The sequence below is a fragment of the Abramis brama genome, assembly GCF_963993115.1.
Source record: "Abramis brama genome assembly, chromosome: 15".
Taxonomy (NCBI): Eukaryota; Metazoa; Chordata; class Actinopteri; order Cypriniformes; family Leuciscidae; genus Abramis; species Abramis brama.
In genome coordinates this window covers 11,763,167-11,781,573 of record NC_139977.1, presented here as the reverse complement: position 1 = coordinate 11,781,573, position 18,407 = coordinate 11,763,167, and the positions used below count along the sequence as shown (strand labels likewise).

The 18,407-nt window shown below is 38.3% G+C and overlaps 1 protein-coding gene and 1 pseudogene across 3 annotated transcripts; one reads left to right on the top strand and one right to left on the bottom strand.

The window, feature by feature from the left end:
• The first annotated feature begins 9,400 nt into the window (after positions 1 to 9,400).
• On the top strand, positions 9,401 to 14,782 carry LOC311097797 (uncharacterized protein). Of its 2 annotated transcripts, XR_014609327.1 has the most exons (3): positions 9,401 to 10,382; positions 14,518 to 14,639; positions 14,753 to 14,782. XR_014609327.1 is itself a non-coding variant. In XM_084137657.1 (2 exons), the coding sequence occupies exon 1, from the start codon at positions 9,744 to 9,746 to the stop codon at positions 10,335 to 10,337; it is 594 nt and encodes a 197-aa protein (XP_083993783.1). In that variant the 5' UTR covers positions 9,401 to 9,743; the 3' UTR covers positions 10,338 to 10,382; positions 14,518 to 14,768. The 2 variants fall into 2 exon arrangements, 1 of the variants encoding a protein (XP_083993783.1); XM_084137657.1 differs by having other exon boundaries at positions 14,518 to 14,768.
• Positions 12,425 to 15,300, bottom strand: LOC311096982 (calcium-responsive transcription factor-like; annotated as a pseudogene). Its single transcript has 6 exons — positions 15,296 to 15,300; positions 14,492 to 15,081; positions 14,383 to 14,434; positions 14,081 to 14,193; positions 12,733 to 13,047; positions 12,425 to 12,629 (listed from the first exon to the last, which is right to left on the bottom strand). The product of its transcript is annotated as a calcium-responsive transcription factor-like (transcript).
• Between the last annotated feature and the right edge of the window lie 3,107 nt (positions 15,301 to 18,407).

Here is an 18,407-nt window from a genome sequence, read left to right as displayed (position 1 = left end):
GAACACCGCGGTCAGTGCGTTCCACCAATCACAACGCACCAGAGCAACTCCGTCCAATCAGACACGCCGGAGGAAATACTTGCCTTTTGATTGGTCGCCAGGTCGGCACTTCCACTCCCGTGGAGGTGTTGCATTTTTTTTTTGGTTGACTTTTTATCGTCCGTCAGCTGATCTGATATTCGCTACTGTAATGAAGATGAAAGCAACTTTTAATAAGCAGGGGATATTCCCGACTTTAAACAGATAACCATTTAAATGTTTAGGACGTTTGCGTTTGCATTGTGACTTCAGATATAAAAACACTCGTTAGGTAATGTGTCCTCATTAAAATCAGATGATTTCCTATTAATTCAATAGAACTTGAGGGAATACCAATATAAGAAAAGTCAATGGGGAAGAGCAGGAGTGTCAAGTGTCAATTTAGCAGAATTAGACTAGAACACACAAAGTTAAATGCATCTCTACATCTTATAGGAAAACATATCTGGAAATTGTGAGACATGCAGTCAACTGGAAACTGTGGAACATGTGCTGTTTGAATGCACTAAATACTCAACTCAAAGACTGGCTTTAAGGAATGGACTGGAGCATGAAGGAATTAAACAAATGGACATTACAACTATTTTCTCAAATAACTCTGGAAAGATGGTACTTAAACACATCTCATCTTTTTTACAACAAACTGGACTGAACACAAGGATTTAAGTAAAAGTAATTAAGATACAGTAGGTGGCGATAATGCTCCATATGGTTGCAGGTCGCCAATAAAAAGAAGAAGAAGAATACCAATATGGCTTCACTTTTTATGACGCCATGAACAATCCACACATTTATATTGATCCGTGGTTGTACCACTAAAATAATTTTGTAAACATTTCCTGAAAGTGCAGATAGACCCCAGATTCCCTTTTGGCATCTGACTATATAAGTGCCCTTTTGGAAGATATTTTAGTTCAATTCTCAATTAAGTGTGTGCCCGGCAACTGCGCCAAAGCCCTGCCCCCCTTTGATATCCAGATCCCTTACATTTACATTGACATTTACATCCCTTGTCACAGCCACCACAATTAAAGGGTTAGTTCTCCCAAAATGAAATTTCTGTCATTAATTTCTCACCCTCATGTCATTCCAAACCCATAAAACGTTCATCTTCGAAACATGAATGAAGATACTTTTGATGAATTCCGAGAGGTTTCCCAGGTCGGAAATGCCACCAAAATGAATAAAATGCCCAAATGTTATATACATTTTGTACAACAGTTCAATGAACAATGAACAGTTACATTTTTTAGACACAATCTTGTCAATTGTGACTCTTTTTGCTCTATTTCATCAACAAAAATAGTTCCAGACAAAGCAGAATAGTAATACAACGTGGCGTTTCAGTATAACTGGTTACATGTAGGCTAATATGGATTACGTAATCAATCAGATTCTAAAAATTAAGTACTTGTAATTTTAAAATCTAGTATAATCTAATTACAAAGTATTTAATTTTGGGAATCTGATTACATAGATTGCACATAATCAGTAACTACCCAGCACTATATTAAATATATTTTTATATAGGCTTATACCATTTTGCACATGTTTTGAACAAGCTTCCCTTTTTCAGGTGTTTGGTAAAACTAATACAACTAATATGGGTGATACCTAACCCTTGGTCATGTGGGCATAAAGAGATGTCTTATGGTGTTGTTTATATTTTGTTTTATTTGGAGAATTACATTTATGTGTTTTTACATTTATTTCATTTATCTGGTCAGTCATGTTAAAGTATTTTAAAAAAATGTTTTTGATGCATGTAAACAGAACCTTGGGAAGAAAAGATGGGGGCATACTGCTCAAAGTGTCTGTATAGATTATGCTGCCATAAGCAAATGTTTTTTGGTCGTATAGGCCTACTCAAAGTTTGCACTGAGTTAAGAGTTTTGTTTTTGTAAATTTGTATTTTTTTATTTTGGTTAGTTTCATAATTTTAATTCATTCAGTAATTATTATTATTATTATTATTTTACCTTTACTTCTCCACTTGCATTTAATAAACAACCTTGGATGATATTTGTGAGTCCTGAGCCTTTCTACCAACTTCCCTATATAGGCTATTTAAGACAAATATTATTTAATATTGCTATATCATTCTAAATACATTAATTCATACCAACAATCATTTTTTTTTTGTTTTTTTTTAGATTGATAGATATATAGATAGATTATATAGAGAGAAAACCATTGGTATTTCAAGCCTTTTTAAAACTGACAACATTTTCACATTTATTTCCTCATGCTGTAAACCAATATTTTTTTGTTATTAAAATGTGACTACATTTTCTATTAGGTCTACTACTGCTTTGGACAAGCATACTAAATATAAACTTAAGCTGTGAAATTTCCACATGACATTTCATTAGCTTGTAGACTAAGATATTATCAATCAATAATACCCATAAGTAGTTCCACAATTAGCTTATAAAAATAAGGTGCCTTTTGTCTCAACTTTGTCTTAACTGTAGGCCTATGTCAGGATGTTTTTGGTGATTGTCAAAGCACTGATATGCTGCTCATAGGTTGTTCTAAGTGGTTTTTAGCGTTTTGCTACACGTTTGTTGGGATGTTTTGGATGGTTTCTTGTGTGTTGACATGCGTTTGCCAAGGTTTTTTGCGCGGTTGTTAGCGTGTTGCTGGACTAGAGTGGTTTTTCATGCATTGCTATGTGGTTGTCAGGATGTTTAGAGTAGCCTAGTTGGTTGATATGCGGTTGCTTAGGTTAGGGAAGGTTAGGGTCCCTCACACGGTTTGCAGCTTGACGTGCTGTGAGGGCTTGTGTGCATCAGTGATGCTGAGAGCTACGCCACTGGTACTTCACAACTACTGCTAGGGTCACCCATAGTGGACAGGTCTCAGCTGAGATGCCAGACGAAGACAAACCACCTGATTCTGGACAGCAGAAGATTGACCTGATGTTGCTGGCAGAAGATCACTGTCTTGTTACAACGACAACAACATCAGCGGTACCGGAATGGAAGAAAATTCATGATTCAAGGAAAACTGATTATTTGTGGAAGTCATCAATGGATCAATGGAAGCAACCGATCGAACAGAACAAGGTAAAAAAGTTTAATATTAGCAAAGGCTGCATTCTTTCTTCAGCATTTTTGTAAAAGCATTCGGCCAATTAAATCAGAGGAATGCTAATATTATCATTTCTTACATTCTTGTATATGTATGATAAATATGAAATAATTCTCTTCTAAATTCAGGCACATGATCATATACAGGTAAGCAGAGAAAATGATTAAAATACAACAATCACTATTCACAGGTAAACACTATCACAGTAATCTGAACTTCATAAACAGACACTGTTCTTCTGTTTTGTCCTTGAAAAATAGCTTGATTGTAACTCTACACCCTTGCCTCATTTAGTATACCGGTTCTATGAATATGCAAATTAAGCAGCTCAGAGATCCACTCATTGACAATCACGTTGATCTGATTGGTTACAAGGTAGTTTGTGTTTCACTGCAATTTTAAGGGGAAAACACTCAGCAGTGTTGCTGACTTATGAATTTGCACATGGTTTGTCTTAAAGCATATTAAAAACACCACAGACATATAAATGTCAGGATGTACACTCGGATAACAAGGTTAGAAGGATTCAGAATAACTTTTAATGGAGCTTTCGTTGGACAGCAGGTAAATTCAGATGCACAAACAGATACTGTGAGAATAACATTGATGAATGATCGTCTTTTCTCTCGTAGATAACGGCAGGCTTGAATGTGGCATGAAACACAATCCGAGGAACGCAGAGCATGGACACCAAGGAGAATGTGGGATCTCAGGACGAGTTAAAGAGGTAAGTATCACAGGTAAGTATCACAAGGATGTACTGTGGAAACAGACTGGAACAGTTCAGGAACAATAGTCTGAAATGCACAGAGAGCAGGTTAGTGGGTCTTTCCTAGTTCAAGGTTCGACAGGGACTGGAGGTGAGGTGTGTTCCTTTGTAGTGCTCAGTGATTGCTGGGATTGATGACAGGTGCAGGTGATTAGTATTCGGGTGAGTGTGATCTTTGTGTTGTGGATGTGAATGAGCCTGGGGTGCGTTTCCCGAAAGCATCGTTAGCCAACTATGGTCGCAAGTTCCCTCGTTACCAATAGAGTTCAATGGACATTGCGATGAACTTGCGACCATAGTTGGCCAACGATGCTTTCGGGAAACGCACCCCTGACTGATTCCTGACAATAAACATTAAAAACTTGAATTTCACCACAGGGGGACTTTAAAAAGTCCACCGCAAGGATCCATTAGGCTTCTATTCAAAGGGTAGAAATACATGCAGAAATACTCATAAGATATTCTTATAAAAAGATGTGAAATAGTTTTTTGTGTGAATAGAATGCAACAGAAAACATTTAGCTTTAAATATTTAATTTTGATCTCATTCATACTTTTGAGAAATTGTTTTTTTTCTCCAGTCACCACTGTAGTAAATTAAAATAGCAATAATGGGAAATGGAAACAAATAATAATACAAATCAATATTGCACGAGTTCATGTTATCATAATACTGTACTTGAAACAATGAATCAGTCCTCCATTGGTCAAAGAGCTCAATCGTCAATCGCTGTTGTCACAGAAATGGACATTAGTTTTCTTTTCTCGTTGTTGTATTTCTGCTGACACATCCATAGATTTCCCACTCTCCTATTTAACTGAAGTGTCGTCTGCTGAGGGAGTCAAAGCTGAACAATAACAACAAACAACAGGTTTATGTGTTATTTTCATGATTCTAATTGGTTAAATTTAGATTTTTTTATTTTTATTTCTGTGGTGCCATGTACTTACCTATGCTTGCAGGGTCCACAATCTGGACTGGAATGGCCTGTCCGTCCTCCAACAAGATCTGTGTGATGCCACCTTCAGCTCCGGCATTAGTCACCGAGGTCACACTCACCGGCTGGCTCATGCCGAGCAGGGTCGGGGGGGTCACACAGAGATATGCTTTCACCAGCACTGCCCCTTGACTGGAGGAACTGGGACGGACTCAGCAGAACAGGCTGTGGAGGTGCAGGGCTGGACAGCTCTGGGGCTTCTGGTGGTGTAGGTTGGGCAGTGTCTTCAGCTGGACACAAGGCAGGCTGTATCTGGATGGCCTATCAGACAAGAGGAGAGCACTCTTAAAGGATAAGTTTGCCCACCAGGTTTGTCCCAGGCAACAGGGAACATTCTCACAAATGAAGCCAGGCAAGTTTTTATGAACAAACATTCTTCCATTAACGTTAATAGAACATTTGTTCAAAGTTATATGTTTTTAAATAACATTCTCAAAACTTTAGCACAAAAACAATGAGTTTTTTTTCTGAAATATTTTAGTTGGATGTTTATCTATCATTTTTTTAAATGTTTCAACTTGTGTTCAGAGAACATTCAAAAGTAACCACATAATGTTTGCAAAATTATAAAATTGAATGTTCCCTTAACGTTCGCATTAACCAACACAAGTTTTTAAAATGTTTAAAACTAGAGGTTTTGAAAGCCATGAAATAACGTTTTCATACGTTAATGGGAACATTAACAAAAAGTTCAAAATAAAAAGGTATAAAAAATTATTACATAATCTTTAATACATAATAACACTGTCAATATAACAGCAGTACACTAGATTCTGTGGCAGGGTAAACAATGCTTATACTTGGACTACAGGTATGTGCTTTCTTTTTGAGGCAGGACCTTTCCTCTGCTCTCTAAATTGTATTGAATGATTCCAAGATTATTGTTTTAATAATGTATGTCGGATTTCAAACAATATCTCAACAGTATTTTACCATCCACAGTAGCAGGAGTCAGGGTCAAAGTCTCTGGAAGCAGGTTATTAGCCTCTGCTTTCCACTGCAACAACAACATCAAAAACATCAAAATAAATGCTTACTACAGAAAATGGTTGGCATATTTGTGCTCACCAATCTAATGCTTTACAAACATGTTTTCTGTATCTGAGGTAGCCGGTGGTCCCGCCGTCAGCTGAAGAGCTTTCTGAGCCTCATGGATGTGGTTCTTGATGTCATTGACAGTGGGAAAGTAACACAGACTGTGTCTCTCAGGCACTTCCTCTGACAAAGCAACGGTAAATATTTTTCCAGCAAATAAAACAAAGGAGATTTGAAACCATCTGAGTCATACCTGAGCTGCTTGCGGACAGTGTAAACTTGGTTATGACCTTGTGCTACCAACTCACAGATCTTCTCTGCCACGAGCGGGTGTAGTCGAGAGGGTAGGGACGCCCCATCCTCCATCGTGACGTCCTGCATGGCTTCACTGTCCAGCTCCTCTGTCTCTTCCTCTTCATCTTCATTTTGTTCTTCCTCTGCAAAGCAGATCTGCTCTGGAAGTGGAGGCAGGTTTGCAGTGTCCACGTCATGGTACAGGTGAGCTTTCTCTGTGGGGAGCTGGGTGTAATACCTGTCTTGGCTTTGTAGAGTATGTTTTGATTCGTTTCTTGCTCTGACCCTTTTTTAGGTTGAACGCCCTTCCTCCGTGGACCAAACTGGCTTTCCATCACAATGGCTCTGCTCCCTTAAAACCATATTAAAGATCAAGATAAAATGACTTTGTGTGCATATTGTAAAACCATTACATTATCTGCAACAACAGCATTCAATCAAGGCTTAAGAACAAGGCATGTCTGTCACGGTTGAGGAATTCATTGACGCTTCCTTGCGCTGTGTGTGTGTATTTGTGAATGAATGTGTGTGTGTGTGGGCGTGGTCGCTGATTATCCTCCGGGGGAATCAGCGACAGGTGTTGTGCATTACCACTGCCTATTTATACTCACCTTATGCGTCTTGTGTTTGTCAGATCGTTGTTTTGTGGATGTTGCCTGTTGTGTTCCTGTTTCTTCGGCTCCTCGTGTCTCCTGCTTTGTCTTCGTCTGGAAGTTCGCTGTTGCAGTTTATGTCTTCACTCTTCACCGACACTGGGTTCATCACTTCACGTCTGACCATCGGATCGAGTTGTCCACGCAAGCCTGCGCTGCTGCATCATCATCATCATCGGAGATTACCATCGCACTGAAAAGGATCTTGTGGTCTACACACCTCTCTTGTGAACTGCATCTGCGATCTTCCAACATTACTGAGAACTTTGTCTGCCTTCCTATTCACTCTGAGACTGGTGCTATACATTCTAATAAAGATCTGTTTTACTTGCTATTGTCCCCTCTATCCATTCGTTACATTGTCCAGCCTTGACATGCAACTTGCTATTACAAGCATTCTCATTCTAGAAACAATTTGACTGAACAAAAATCTGGACAAATTAGTATAGAAGCTTGTTCACGCCATAGAATAAAAAATGGAATTAAAAAGGACTAGGGTAATTATCTTACAATTCTGACTTTTTTTCATGCAATTGTGAGTTTACATCTCGCAATTCTGACTTTTTTTCTCAGAACTGTGTGATATAAACTCGCAGTTGCGAAATATAATGTCAGAAATGTAAAATAAAAGTTAAAAAATCAATAAAAGTCAGACTTTTCTCAGAATTGCAAGTTTATATCTTGCAATTCTTTATTTTTCGTAATTGCAAGTTTATAACTGTGAGATAAAAAGTTGCAATTATCTCTTAAATTGTTTTATTCCATAATGATTTGGTCTAATTTTGTGAGCCAATATACCATAGCATTATTCAGATGTCCCCAAATTTACAGACATCGATTAAACGCCCCCACCCCCAGACTAATGAGCGAGCAGGAACGAGTGAGAGTTAACAGATGAAATAAGTGCAAAATTGTCTTTTACTAATACAACTGAACTATACTCCATAGTGATTCATTAATAAAACAAGCTCTAAACTGCATTGGTGTAGCAATATTATAATAAAATAATATATTTTATTAGTTCTATTTAATTTCTTCATTATTAGATGTTAACTACTCTATTATATATGCATACACATACACACACACTCACCAGCCACTTTATTAGAGGACACTTGAGTGTTAGTGAACTGATGATCTGAGATGATTTGAGCTTTGTGACTGTGCATTATCCTGCTGGAAGTATCCATCAGGAATAATCGACAGATTAATGGATTATCGTAGTTGCAGCCCTAGATATTATGAATTATTACATTATTTAATTAGCCAACAATGATATTAGTGGATGCAGACAATAAATATTTATTGATTTGCAAGTTAGCAAACATAACACAGTAAACAAAGCATATACTTGCACGCTTTAAAATAAATCAAAATGATTTGTTCATTTTCTTTTGTTATAGGAGAAAAATCAAATGGCAGTAATGATTGACGATCACTACATAAATCTAAGCGTAACCTACAATGTGTCTTTGCTTTCTTCTTTTCAGCTGCTCAATGTTTCTAGAAAGAAACTTTAAGTTTCTTTTCGCCCTTGGTGTCTGCAATTACAAAGACACAGGTTAAAAAACGAATTAATTTTATAATTTGAGCAGATATATTGTTTTATTTGGTCAGCTACTGGACATTTACCAGGCTAGAAAAATAACAAGAAAAGTCAATGCAAGAATGGTATGTTCACTTTAAAGATGAATTTCAACACACAGATTCATTCATGAACCCAGTTCCTAACAGTGATGCTAGCCTTAACAAACACAACTACATACACACAAAGATGATTAATATATATATATATATATATATATATATATATATATATATATATATATATATATATATATATATACATACACAGGGGCAGTATTTCAGATAGGCCTACTTGAAATACAAAATACTATTTTGTATTTTAAAGCCTTTGGAAAAAATCAAATGTAATTTGTATTTAAATACATTTAAGATGAGTATTTTTATATTTTCAAAATACATAAAATACTTTTTGCCAGTCAACCTCTTTATCAGGGTATTGATTTTGTGCATCAACTAGTTCAGACATTTACTAGCTCAACATTGGATCAGCGATTTTTTTTTTATATATATAAATGTCATGATCAATTCTACTTGATGATTAAAGTTAAAATAGTGCATAATTCACTTCAGTTAACATGAAAGAATAAAAGAAAGAATAGTTAATTTTTATCATGTTAGGGCTGGGTGATATGACACTACATATAGCGATGATATAAAGTTTGAATTGATGGAACTTTTTCTAAATCGTTTACATAGATGGGCCTATTTGTGGAGTAAGCAAATATCCGTGCAGCTTTTAGTGGGCAGGAATAATTGGAACGTTGGAGTGGAAAAAGAAGCACTGATGAATGATACTCCAGAAAAATCTTCAGCTTTTAGTTTTATTGTACATAAAAAATAATAATCAAAAAGTAATAGACTACATTGTAACCAGAAATAAGTATATAAATGGCTGCTATTTTACATTTATTTGTAATTGCCAGAAAGAAAGAAAGAAAGAAAGAAAGAAAGAAAGAAAGAAAGAAAGAAAGGGCAGAGGTGTGGTAGGAATGAAAAGTCAATAGGCCTGTAGTTTCTTCATTCCCTGCACTGGATGGCCAATTTCACATGTATTTTGTGTATTTTCAAAATACAAAATACTGTATTTGTATTTAAATACATATTTTCACATGTTTACATTTAAATGATCCCAAGCATTATATGTCAGTCCAGTAGATTAAAAATCAACACAACTGTTTCTGAAGCCTTGAAGCCTGAACGCACTTGCTGCAAGCTCTTCACAACTCTACAATTTGGTAAGTCTTAGTGATTTGTGGTACTTCTTGATTCATTATCATGGAGCAGCGTCGGTCACGAAGAATCAGGGCTCTTCCCACACGCCTGAGGGGATTGGTGGAGGAGGGCGTCTCTTCCAGTCCGGAACCTTGTGAGCTTCCACAGCTGGCAGCTGTAACGTTGGTCAGGTCAGATCACACTTACAGCTGCATCTCTGGCAAAGCTCGAAGACCCACGGGTTTGGAAGAACGCTACGTGAAGAACGCTGCTGTCCTTCCTGACATCCGTCCAGCCATCCGTCCAGCAGTCTCAGGCTCTTCAGTGGACGCGCGTCAGCAGGATGAGCCTGTCTCCATCCACGGCTACAGCGTAGAGGCCTACCAGGACATCTACCGCTCTGTGGTGGAGCCCATGCTGAAGACACGCAGTGGCCGGCAGCGTCCCTACAGCCTTAAACTTGGACGGAAGATCAAGCAGCGACTGTGGGAGGCTCTCAACCGCCCTTCACTGGAGGAGACGGAGCATCCTGATGGACGTGTCCGGATCACCGAGAGCTTCGCCACAACCAGCAGAAGCTTCGCTCCTCGAATCGACGTGGACATCAGTGAAGAGCCCCTGCCCGAGGAACCCCGAAGAAAGAAGCCCAGACACTGAGTCATCACTGTGTCACATGGAGCCCGGAGTATCACAGCGGGACCTGTATGTAAATACTGTATATAGTTACAGAGCAAGTTTATAGTTTTATGAGTAAGTTTTATTTTGTAGAGTAAAATTAGAGTTTTATGAGTAACGTCAAGTTTTATTTTCTAGAGGTGTTTTGCACATTGTTGTTGTGAGGTTGTCAGGATGTTTTTGGTGATTGTCAAAGCACTGATATAGGTTGTTCTAAGTGTTTTTTTTAGCGTTTTGCTACACGGTTGTTGGGATGTTTTGGATGGTTTCTTGTGTGTTGACATGCGTTTGCCAAGGTTTTTTGCGCGGTTGTTAGCGTGTTGCTGGACTAGACTGGTTTTTCATGCATTGCTATGTGGTTGTCAGGATGTTTAGAGTAGCCTAGTTGGTTGATATGCGGTTGCTTAGGTTAGGGAAGGTTAGGGTCCCTCACACGGTTTGCAGCTTGACGTGCTGTGAGGGTTTGTGTGCATCAGTGATGCTGAGAGCTACGCCACTGGTACTTCACAACTACTGCTAGGGTCACCCATAGTGGACAGGTCTCAGCTGAGATGCCAGACGAAGACAAACCACCTGATTCTGGACAGCAGAAGATTGACCTGATGTTCCTGGCAGAAGATCACTGTCTTGTTACAACGACAACAACATCAGCGGTACCGGAATGGAAGAAAATTCATGATTCAAGGAAAACTGATTATTTGTGGAAGTCATCAATGGATCAATGGAAGCAACCGATCGAACAGAACAAGGTAAAAAAGTTTAATATTAGCAAAGGCTGCATTCTTTCTTCAGCATTTTTGTAAAAGCATTCGGCCAAATAAATCAGAGGAATGCTAATATTATCATTTCTTACATTCTTGTATATGTATGATAAATATGAAATAATTCTCTTCTAAATTCAGGCACACGATCATATACAGGTAAGCAGAGAAAATGATTAAAATACAACAATTACTATTCACAGGTAAACACTATCACAGTAATCTGAACTTCATAAACAGACACTGTTCTTCTGTTTTGTCCTTGAAAAATAGCTTGATTGTAACTCTACACCCTTGCCTCATTTAGTATACCAGTTCTATGAATATGCAAATTAAGCAGCTCAGAGATCCACTCATTGACAATCACGTTGATCTGATTGGTTACAAGGTAGTTTGTGTTTCACTGCAGTTTTAAGGGGAAAACACTCAGCAGTGTTGCTGACTTATGAATTTGCACATGGTTTGTCTTAAAGCATATTAAAAACACCACAGACATATAAATGTCAGGATGTACACTCGGATAACAAGGTTAGAAGGATTCAGAATAACTTTTAATGAAGCTTTCGTTGGACAGCAGGTAAATTCAGATGCACAAACAGATACTGTGAGAATAACATTGATGAATGATCGTCTTTTCTCTCGTAGATAACGGCAGGCTTGAATGTGGCATGAAACACAATCCGAGGAACACAGAGCATGGACACCAAGGAGAATGTGGGATCTCAGGACGAGTTAAACAGGTAAGTATCACAAGTATCACAGGTAAGTATCACAAGGATGTACTGTGGAAACAGACTGGAACAGTTCAGGAACAATAGTCTGAAATGCACAGAGAGCAGGTTAGTGGGTCTTTCCTAGTTCAAGGTTCGACAGGGACTGGAGGTGAGGTGTGTTCCTTTGTAGTGCTCAGTGATTGCTGGGATTGATGACAGGTGCAGGTGATTAGTATTCGGGTGAGTGTGATCTTTGTGTTGTGGATGTGAATGAGCCTGACTGATTCCTGACAATAAACAACATTAAAAACTTGAATTTCACCACAGGGGGACTTTAAAAAGTCCACCGCAAGGATCCATTAGGCTTCTATTCAAAGGGTAGAAATACATGCAGAAATACTCATAAGATATTCTTATAAAAAGATGTGAAATAGTTTTTTGTGTGAATAGAATGCAACAGAAAACAATATTTAGCTTTAAATATTTAATTTTGATCTCATTCATACTTTTGAGAAATTGTTTTTTTTCTCCAGCCACCACTGTAATAAATTAAAATAGCAATAATGGGAAATGGAAACAAATAATAATACAAATCAATATTGCACGAGTTCATGTTATCATAATACTGTACTTGAAACAATGAATCAGTCCTCCATTGGTCAAAGAGCTCAATCGTCAATCGCTGTTGTCACAGAAATGGACATTAGTTTTCTTTTCTCGTTGTTGTATTTCTGCTGACACATCCATAGATTTCCCACTCTCCTATTTAACTGAAGTGTCGTCTGCTGAGGGAGTCAAAGCTGAACAATAACAACAAACAACAGGTTTATATGTTATTTTCATGATTCTAATTGGTTAAATTTAGATTTTTTTATTTTTATTTCTGTGGTGCCATGTACTTACCTATGCTTGCAGGGTCCACAATCTGGACTGGAATGGCCTGTCCGTCCTCCAACAAGATCTGTGTGATGCCACCTTCAGCTCCGGCATTAGTCACCGAGGTCACACTCACCGGCTGGCTCATGCCGAGCAGGGTCGGGGGGGTCACACAGAGATATGCTTTCACCAGCACTGCCCCTTGACTGGAGGAACTGGGACGGACTCAGCAGAACAGGCTGTGGAGGTGCAGGGCTGGACAGCTCTGGGGCTTCTGGTGGTGGCACTTCTAGGTTGGGCAGTGTCTTCAGCTGGACACAAGGCAGGCTGTATCTGGATGGCCTATCAGACAAGAGGAGAGCACTCTTAAAGGATAAGTTTGCCCACCAGGTTTGTCCCAGGCAACAGGGAACATTCTCACAAATGAAGCCAGGCAAGTTTTTATGAACAAACATTCTTCCATTAACGCTAATAGAACATTTGTTCAAAGTTATGTAAGGGTTAATGCCCTTCGAGGTGTCCATTGTCAGGTATTAATGGACGAAGGAGAGGCGTGAACCGTACGACGCACAGCGGAGGTCCATTAATACCTGACAATGGACACCTCGAAGGGCATTAACCCGCTTATACCATGGTCACTTGCCAAATAACACATTTTTAAAACATTAGTTTATATTTTAATTAGTTTTACAACCGAAATCTAAAGTTTTTACAAACAATAACTTGGTTTTTCTCTGGTTATGCCTGACGGTTTATTTAGCAACCGGAGATATTTATAGTTCGCTCAGCTCATAGAACCCTTCAGTTTACTGCCTGTTGCTATGGTTACTCACAGCTGATGTAGCCAGCACATTTATTTATTAATTTCGAACGATAAACAGTCAGTTTCACCAGAACTCCTTTACTAGGTGTCCTCTATCACTTTTTAATGGACACCCTGCAGCCAATCAGAATCGAGTATTCACCCAGACCATGGTATAAATGTTTTTAAATAATGTTCTCAAAACTTCAGAGAACATTCAAAAGTAACCACATAATGTTTGTAAAATTATAAAATTGAATCTTCCCTTAACGTTCGCATTAACCAACAAAAGTTTTTAAAATGTTTAAAACTAGAGGTGTTGAAAGCCATGAAATAACGTTTTCATAAGTTAATGGGAACATTAACAAAAATGTATAAAAAATGATTACATAATCAGATTTTCAAGCATTTCATTTTAATGGGCTTTTTGTTTCTTCAATTATACTATCAGAACAGTTGATCACCCTGAAACTTTTTACATTTATTCAGAAATGAAAAACTTACAAAATTAATGCATTAATTTAATAAATGAATAGATCCATATAAAAAATGATCATTTCAGGACAGGGTCACCTGGAGATGTGCAAAGATCTTGGGCTGCAGTGAGGTGAGAGAGCTGAAGAGCTGCACAGCCTCTGGAGAAAGAGTGTCACTCTCTTCCAAGAGTCCTTCCTTCTGAGGGGACACTGTCAATATAACAGCAGTACACTAGATTCTGTGGCAGGGTAAACAATGCTTATACTTGGACTACAGGTATGTGCTTTCTTTTTGAGGCAGGACCTTTCCTCTGCTCTCTAAATTGTATTGAATGATTCCAAGATTATTGTTTTAATAATGTATGTCGGATTTCAAACAATATCTCAACAGTATTTTACCATCCACAGTAGCAGGAGTCAGGGTCAAAGTCTCTGGAAGCAGGTTATTAGTCTCTGCTTACTACAGAAAATGGTTGGCATATTTGTGCTCACCAATCTAATGCTTTACAAACATGTTTTCTGTATCTGAGGTAGCCGGTGGTCCCGCCGTCAGCTGAAGAGCTTTCTGAGCCTCATGGATGTGGTTCTTGATGTCATTGACAGTGGGAAAGTAACACAGACTGTGTCTCTCAGGCACTTCCTCTGACAAAGCAACGGTAAATATTTTTCCAGCAAATAAAACAAAGGAGATTTGAAACCATCTGAGTCATACCTGAGCTGCTTGCGGACAGTGTAAACTTGGTTATGACCTTGTGCTACCAACTCACAGATCTTCTCTGCCACGAGCGGGTGTAGTCGAGAGGGTAGGGACGCCCCATCCTCCATCGTGACGTCCTGCATGGCTTCACTGTCCAGCTCCTCTGTCTCTTCCTCTTCATCTTCATTTTGTTCTTCCTCTGCAAAGCAGATCTGCTCTGGAAGTGGAGGCAGGTTTGCAGTGTCCACGTCATGGTACAGGTGAGCTTTCTCTGTGGGGAGCTGGGTGTAATACCTGTCTTGGCTTTGTAGAGTATGTTTTAATTCGTTTCTTGCTCTGACCCTTTTTTAGGTTGAACGCCCTTCCTCCGTGGACCAAACTGGCTTTCCATCACAATGGCTCTGCTCCCTTAAAACCATATTAAAGATCAAGATAAAATGACTTTGTGTGCATATTGTAAAACCATTACATTATCTGCAACAACAGCATTCAATCAAGGCTTAAGAACAAGGCATGTCCAGCCTTGACATGCAACTTGCTATTGTAAGCATTCTCATTCTAGAAACAATTTGATTGAACAAAAATCTGGACAAATTAGTATGGAAGCTTGTTTACGCCATAGAATAAAAAATAAAAAATGGAATTAAAAAGGACTAGGGTAATTATCTTACAATTCTGCCTTTTTTTTCATGCAATTGCGTGTTTACATCTCGCAATTCTGACTTTTTTTCTCAGAACTGTGTGATATAAACTCGCAGTTGCGAAATATAATGTCAGAAATGTAAAATAAAAGTTAAAATATCAATAAAAGTCAGACTTTTCTCAGAATTGCAAGTTTATATCTTGCAATTCTTTATTTTTCGTAATTGCAAGTTTATAACTGTGAGATAAAAAGTTGCAATTATCTCTTAAATTGTTTTATTCCATAATGATTTGGTCTGTAAAAAAAACAAAAAAAAACTCAATTTATCCATTTCTACTGGACAAACCTCACACCCACGCAGTCTTAGAGCCCAGTTTGGTGCCCCTGGTGGGAATGGCTTCACTGGGGGCTCAAATACATCAGGAGAACTGAAACACAACTACATACACACAAAGATGATTAAAATATATATATATATATATATATATATATATATATATATATATATATATATATATATATATATATGTAGTATACATATATATATATATATATATATATATATATATATATATATATATATATATATATATATATATATACATGTGTATATATACATACACAGGGGCAGTATTTCAGATACATGTATTTAAAATACGTATTTGAAATACAAAATACTATTTTGTATTTTAAAGCCTTTGGAAAAAATCAAATGTAATTAAGTTGGCTTGAGAGAGCCAACATACTGATATTGTACTTAAACTTATTATTAAGTTGGCTTGAGAGAGCCAACATACTGATATTGTACTTAAACTTATTATTATTATTATTCTTCTGAGCGGAAAAAAATCTGACTCAAACTCCTCCTAGAGCTTTAACTCTACATACTCCAAACTCGGCTCAGACACTCAAACTGTTCTGACTTAGTGTGCTATATCTTTTCAGACTGATCGGACTTACGGTTTTCCTAAAAATGACGATCAAAACTCGGAAAAACTCCCATTGACTTACATTGGGGAGTTCTAAAAAATTCAAATCCAGATTCAAACTCACCAACCGACGAAAATTCAAATCAAAATACCTTGAAGACTAAACCAAACTGCCGTTCTATATACTATATTAGCCAATGAGACTCATTTAAACTAATGAACTCTAAACTCATACACTTATAAACTAATTAACTTATAAACTCATGAATTCATAGACTTATGAACTCTTAAACTCATAAATTAATAAACTCTGAACTCTTAAACTCATTTAAACTTATAAACTCTAAACTCATTAAAACTTATAAACTCTAAACTCATTTAAAACTTATAAACTCTAAACTCAAAAACTCTAACACTTATAAACTCATCAATTTATACACTTAAAAACTCTAAACTCATAAACTCTGAGTGTGTGTGTGTGTGTGTGTGTGTGTGAACACACACACACACACACACACACACACACACACTAAACTCATTTAAACTTAAACTCTAAACTCATTTAAACTTGTAAACTCAAAACTCGTAAACTACTTTAAACTTCAAACCACTTTAAACGTTTTAAGTTTAAAGCTTCAAGCTCCCAAGCAACTCCATAGCAACCAAACTTGAGTACCCTAGCAACCGTTTTGCAAGACCTATATCTCTGTATCAGAACATCGTATAGAGATGAGGTTTGGCTCTTTTGACTCATGCTAGCAAACAGCACTTCCAACATGCTACACATGCTAGCAGTGAATAGCTACATGCTAATATCAATTAGTTAAGTGCTAAATCATACCAAGATCATGCTAAGGACTCTATAAAAACTCCATAGTAACCATCTGTGACAACTACCAACCACCTAGTAACACCATATCAACCGCCCTCAATACCATAGCAACCACCCAGAACACCCTAGCAACCGCCTAGCAACCACCCAGAACACCCTAGCAACCACCCAAAATACCTTAGAACACCCTAGCAACACCATAGCAACCACTCAGAACACCCTAGCAACTGCCTAACAACCACCCAGAACACCCTAGCAACCACCCAAAATACCTTAGAACACCCTAGCAACACCATAGCAACCACCCAGAACCCCCTAGCAACCACCCAAAATACCTTAGAACACCATAGCAACACCATAGCAACCACTCAGAACACCCTAGCAACCACCCAAAATACCTTAGAACACCCTAGCAACACCATAGCAACCACTCAGAACACCCTAGCAACCACCCAAAATACCTTAGAACACCCTAGCAACACCATAGCAACCACTCAGAACACCCTAGCAACCACCCAAAATACCTTAGAACACCCTAGCAACACCATAGCAACCACCCAGAACACCCTAGCAACCACCCAAAATACCTTAGAACACCCTAGCAACACCATAGCAACCACCCAGAACACCCTAGAAACCACCCAAAATACCTTAGGACACCCTAGCAACACCATAGCAACCACTCAGAACACCGTAGCAACTGCCTAACAACCACCCAGAACACTCTAGCAACCACCCAAAATACCCTAGCAACCGCCTAGCAACCACCCAGAATACCCTAGCAACCACCTAAAATACCCTAGCAACCACCTAAAATACCCTAGCAACCGCCTATAAACCACCCAAAAGACCCTAGCAACCACCCAAAATATCCTAGCAACCGCCTAGCAACCACCCAGAACACCCTAGTAACCACCCAGAACACCCTAGCAACCGCCTAGCAACCACCCAGAACACCCTAGCAACCACCCAAAACACCCTAGCAACCGCCTAGCAACCACCCAAAAGACCCTAGCAACCACCAGAAATATCCTAGCAACCGCCTAGCAACCACTCAGAATACCCTAGCAACCGCCTAGCAAAAAACTTTCTGGTCCAAACTTTCTCAAGCCAACTTAAAGTTTGTCTCGACGAACTTTCGCATCTAGTTATTATTATTCTTCTGAGCGGAAAAAAATCTGACTCAAACTCCTCCTAGAGCTTTAACTCTACATACTCCAAACTCGGCTCAGACACTCAAACTGTTCTGACTTAGTGTGCTATATCTTTTCAGACTGATTGGACTTACGGTTTTCCTAAAAATGACGATCAAAACTCGGAAAA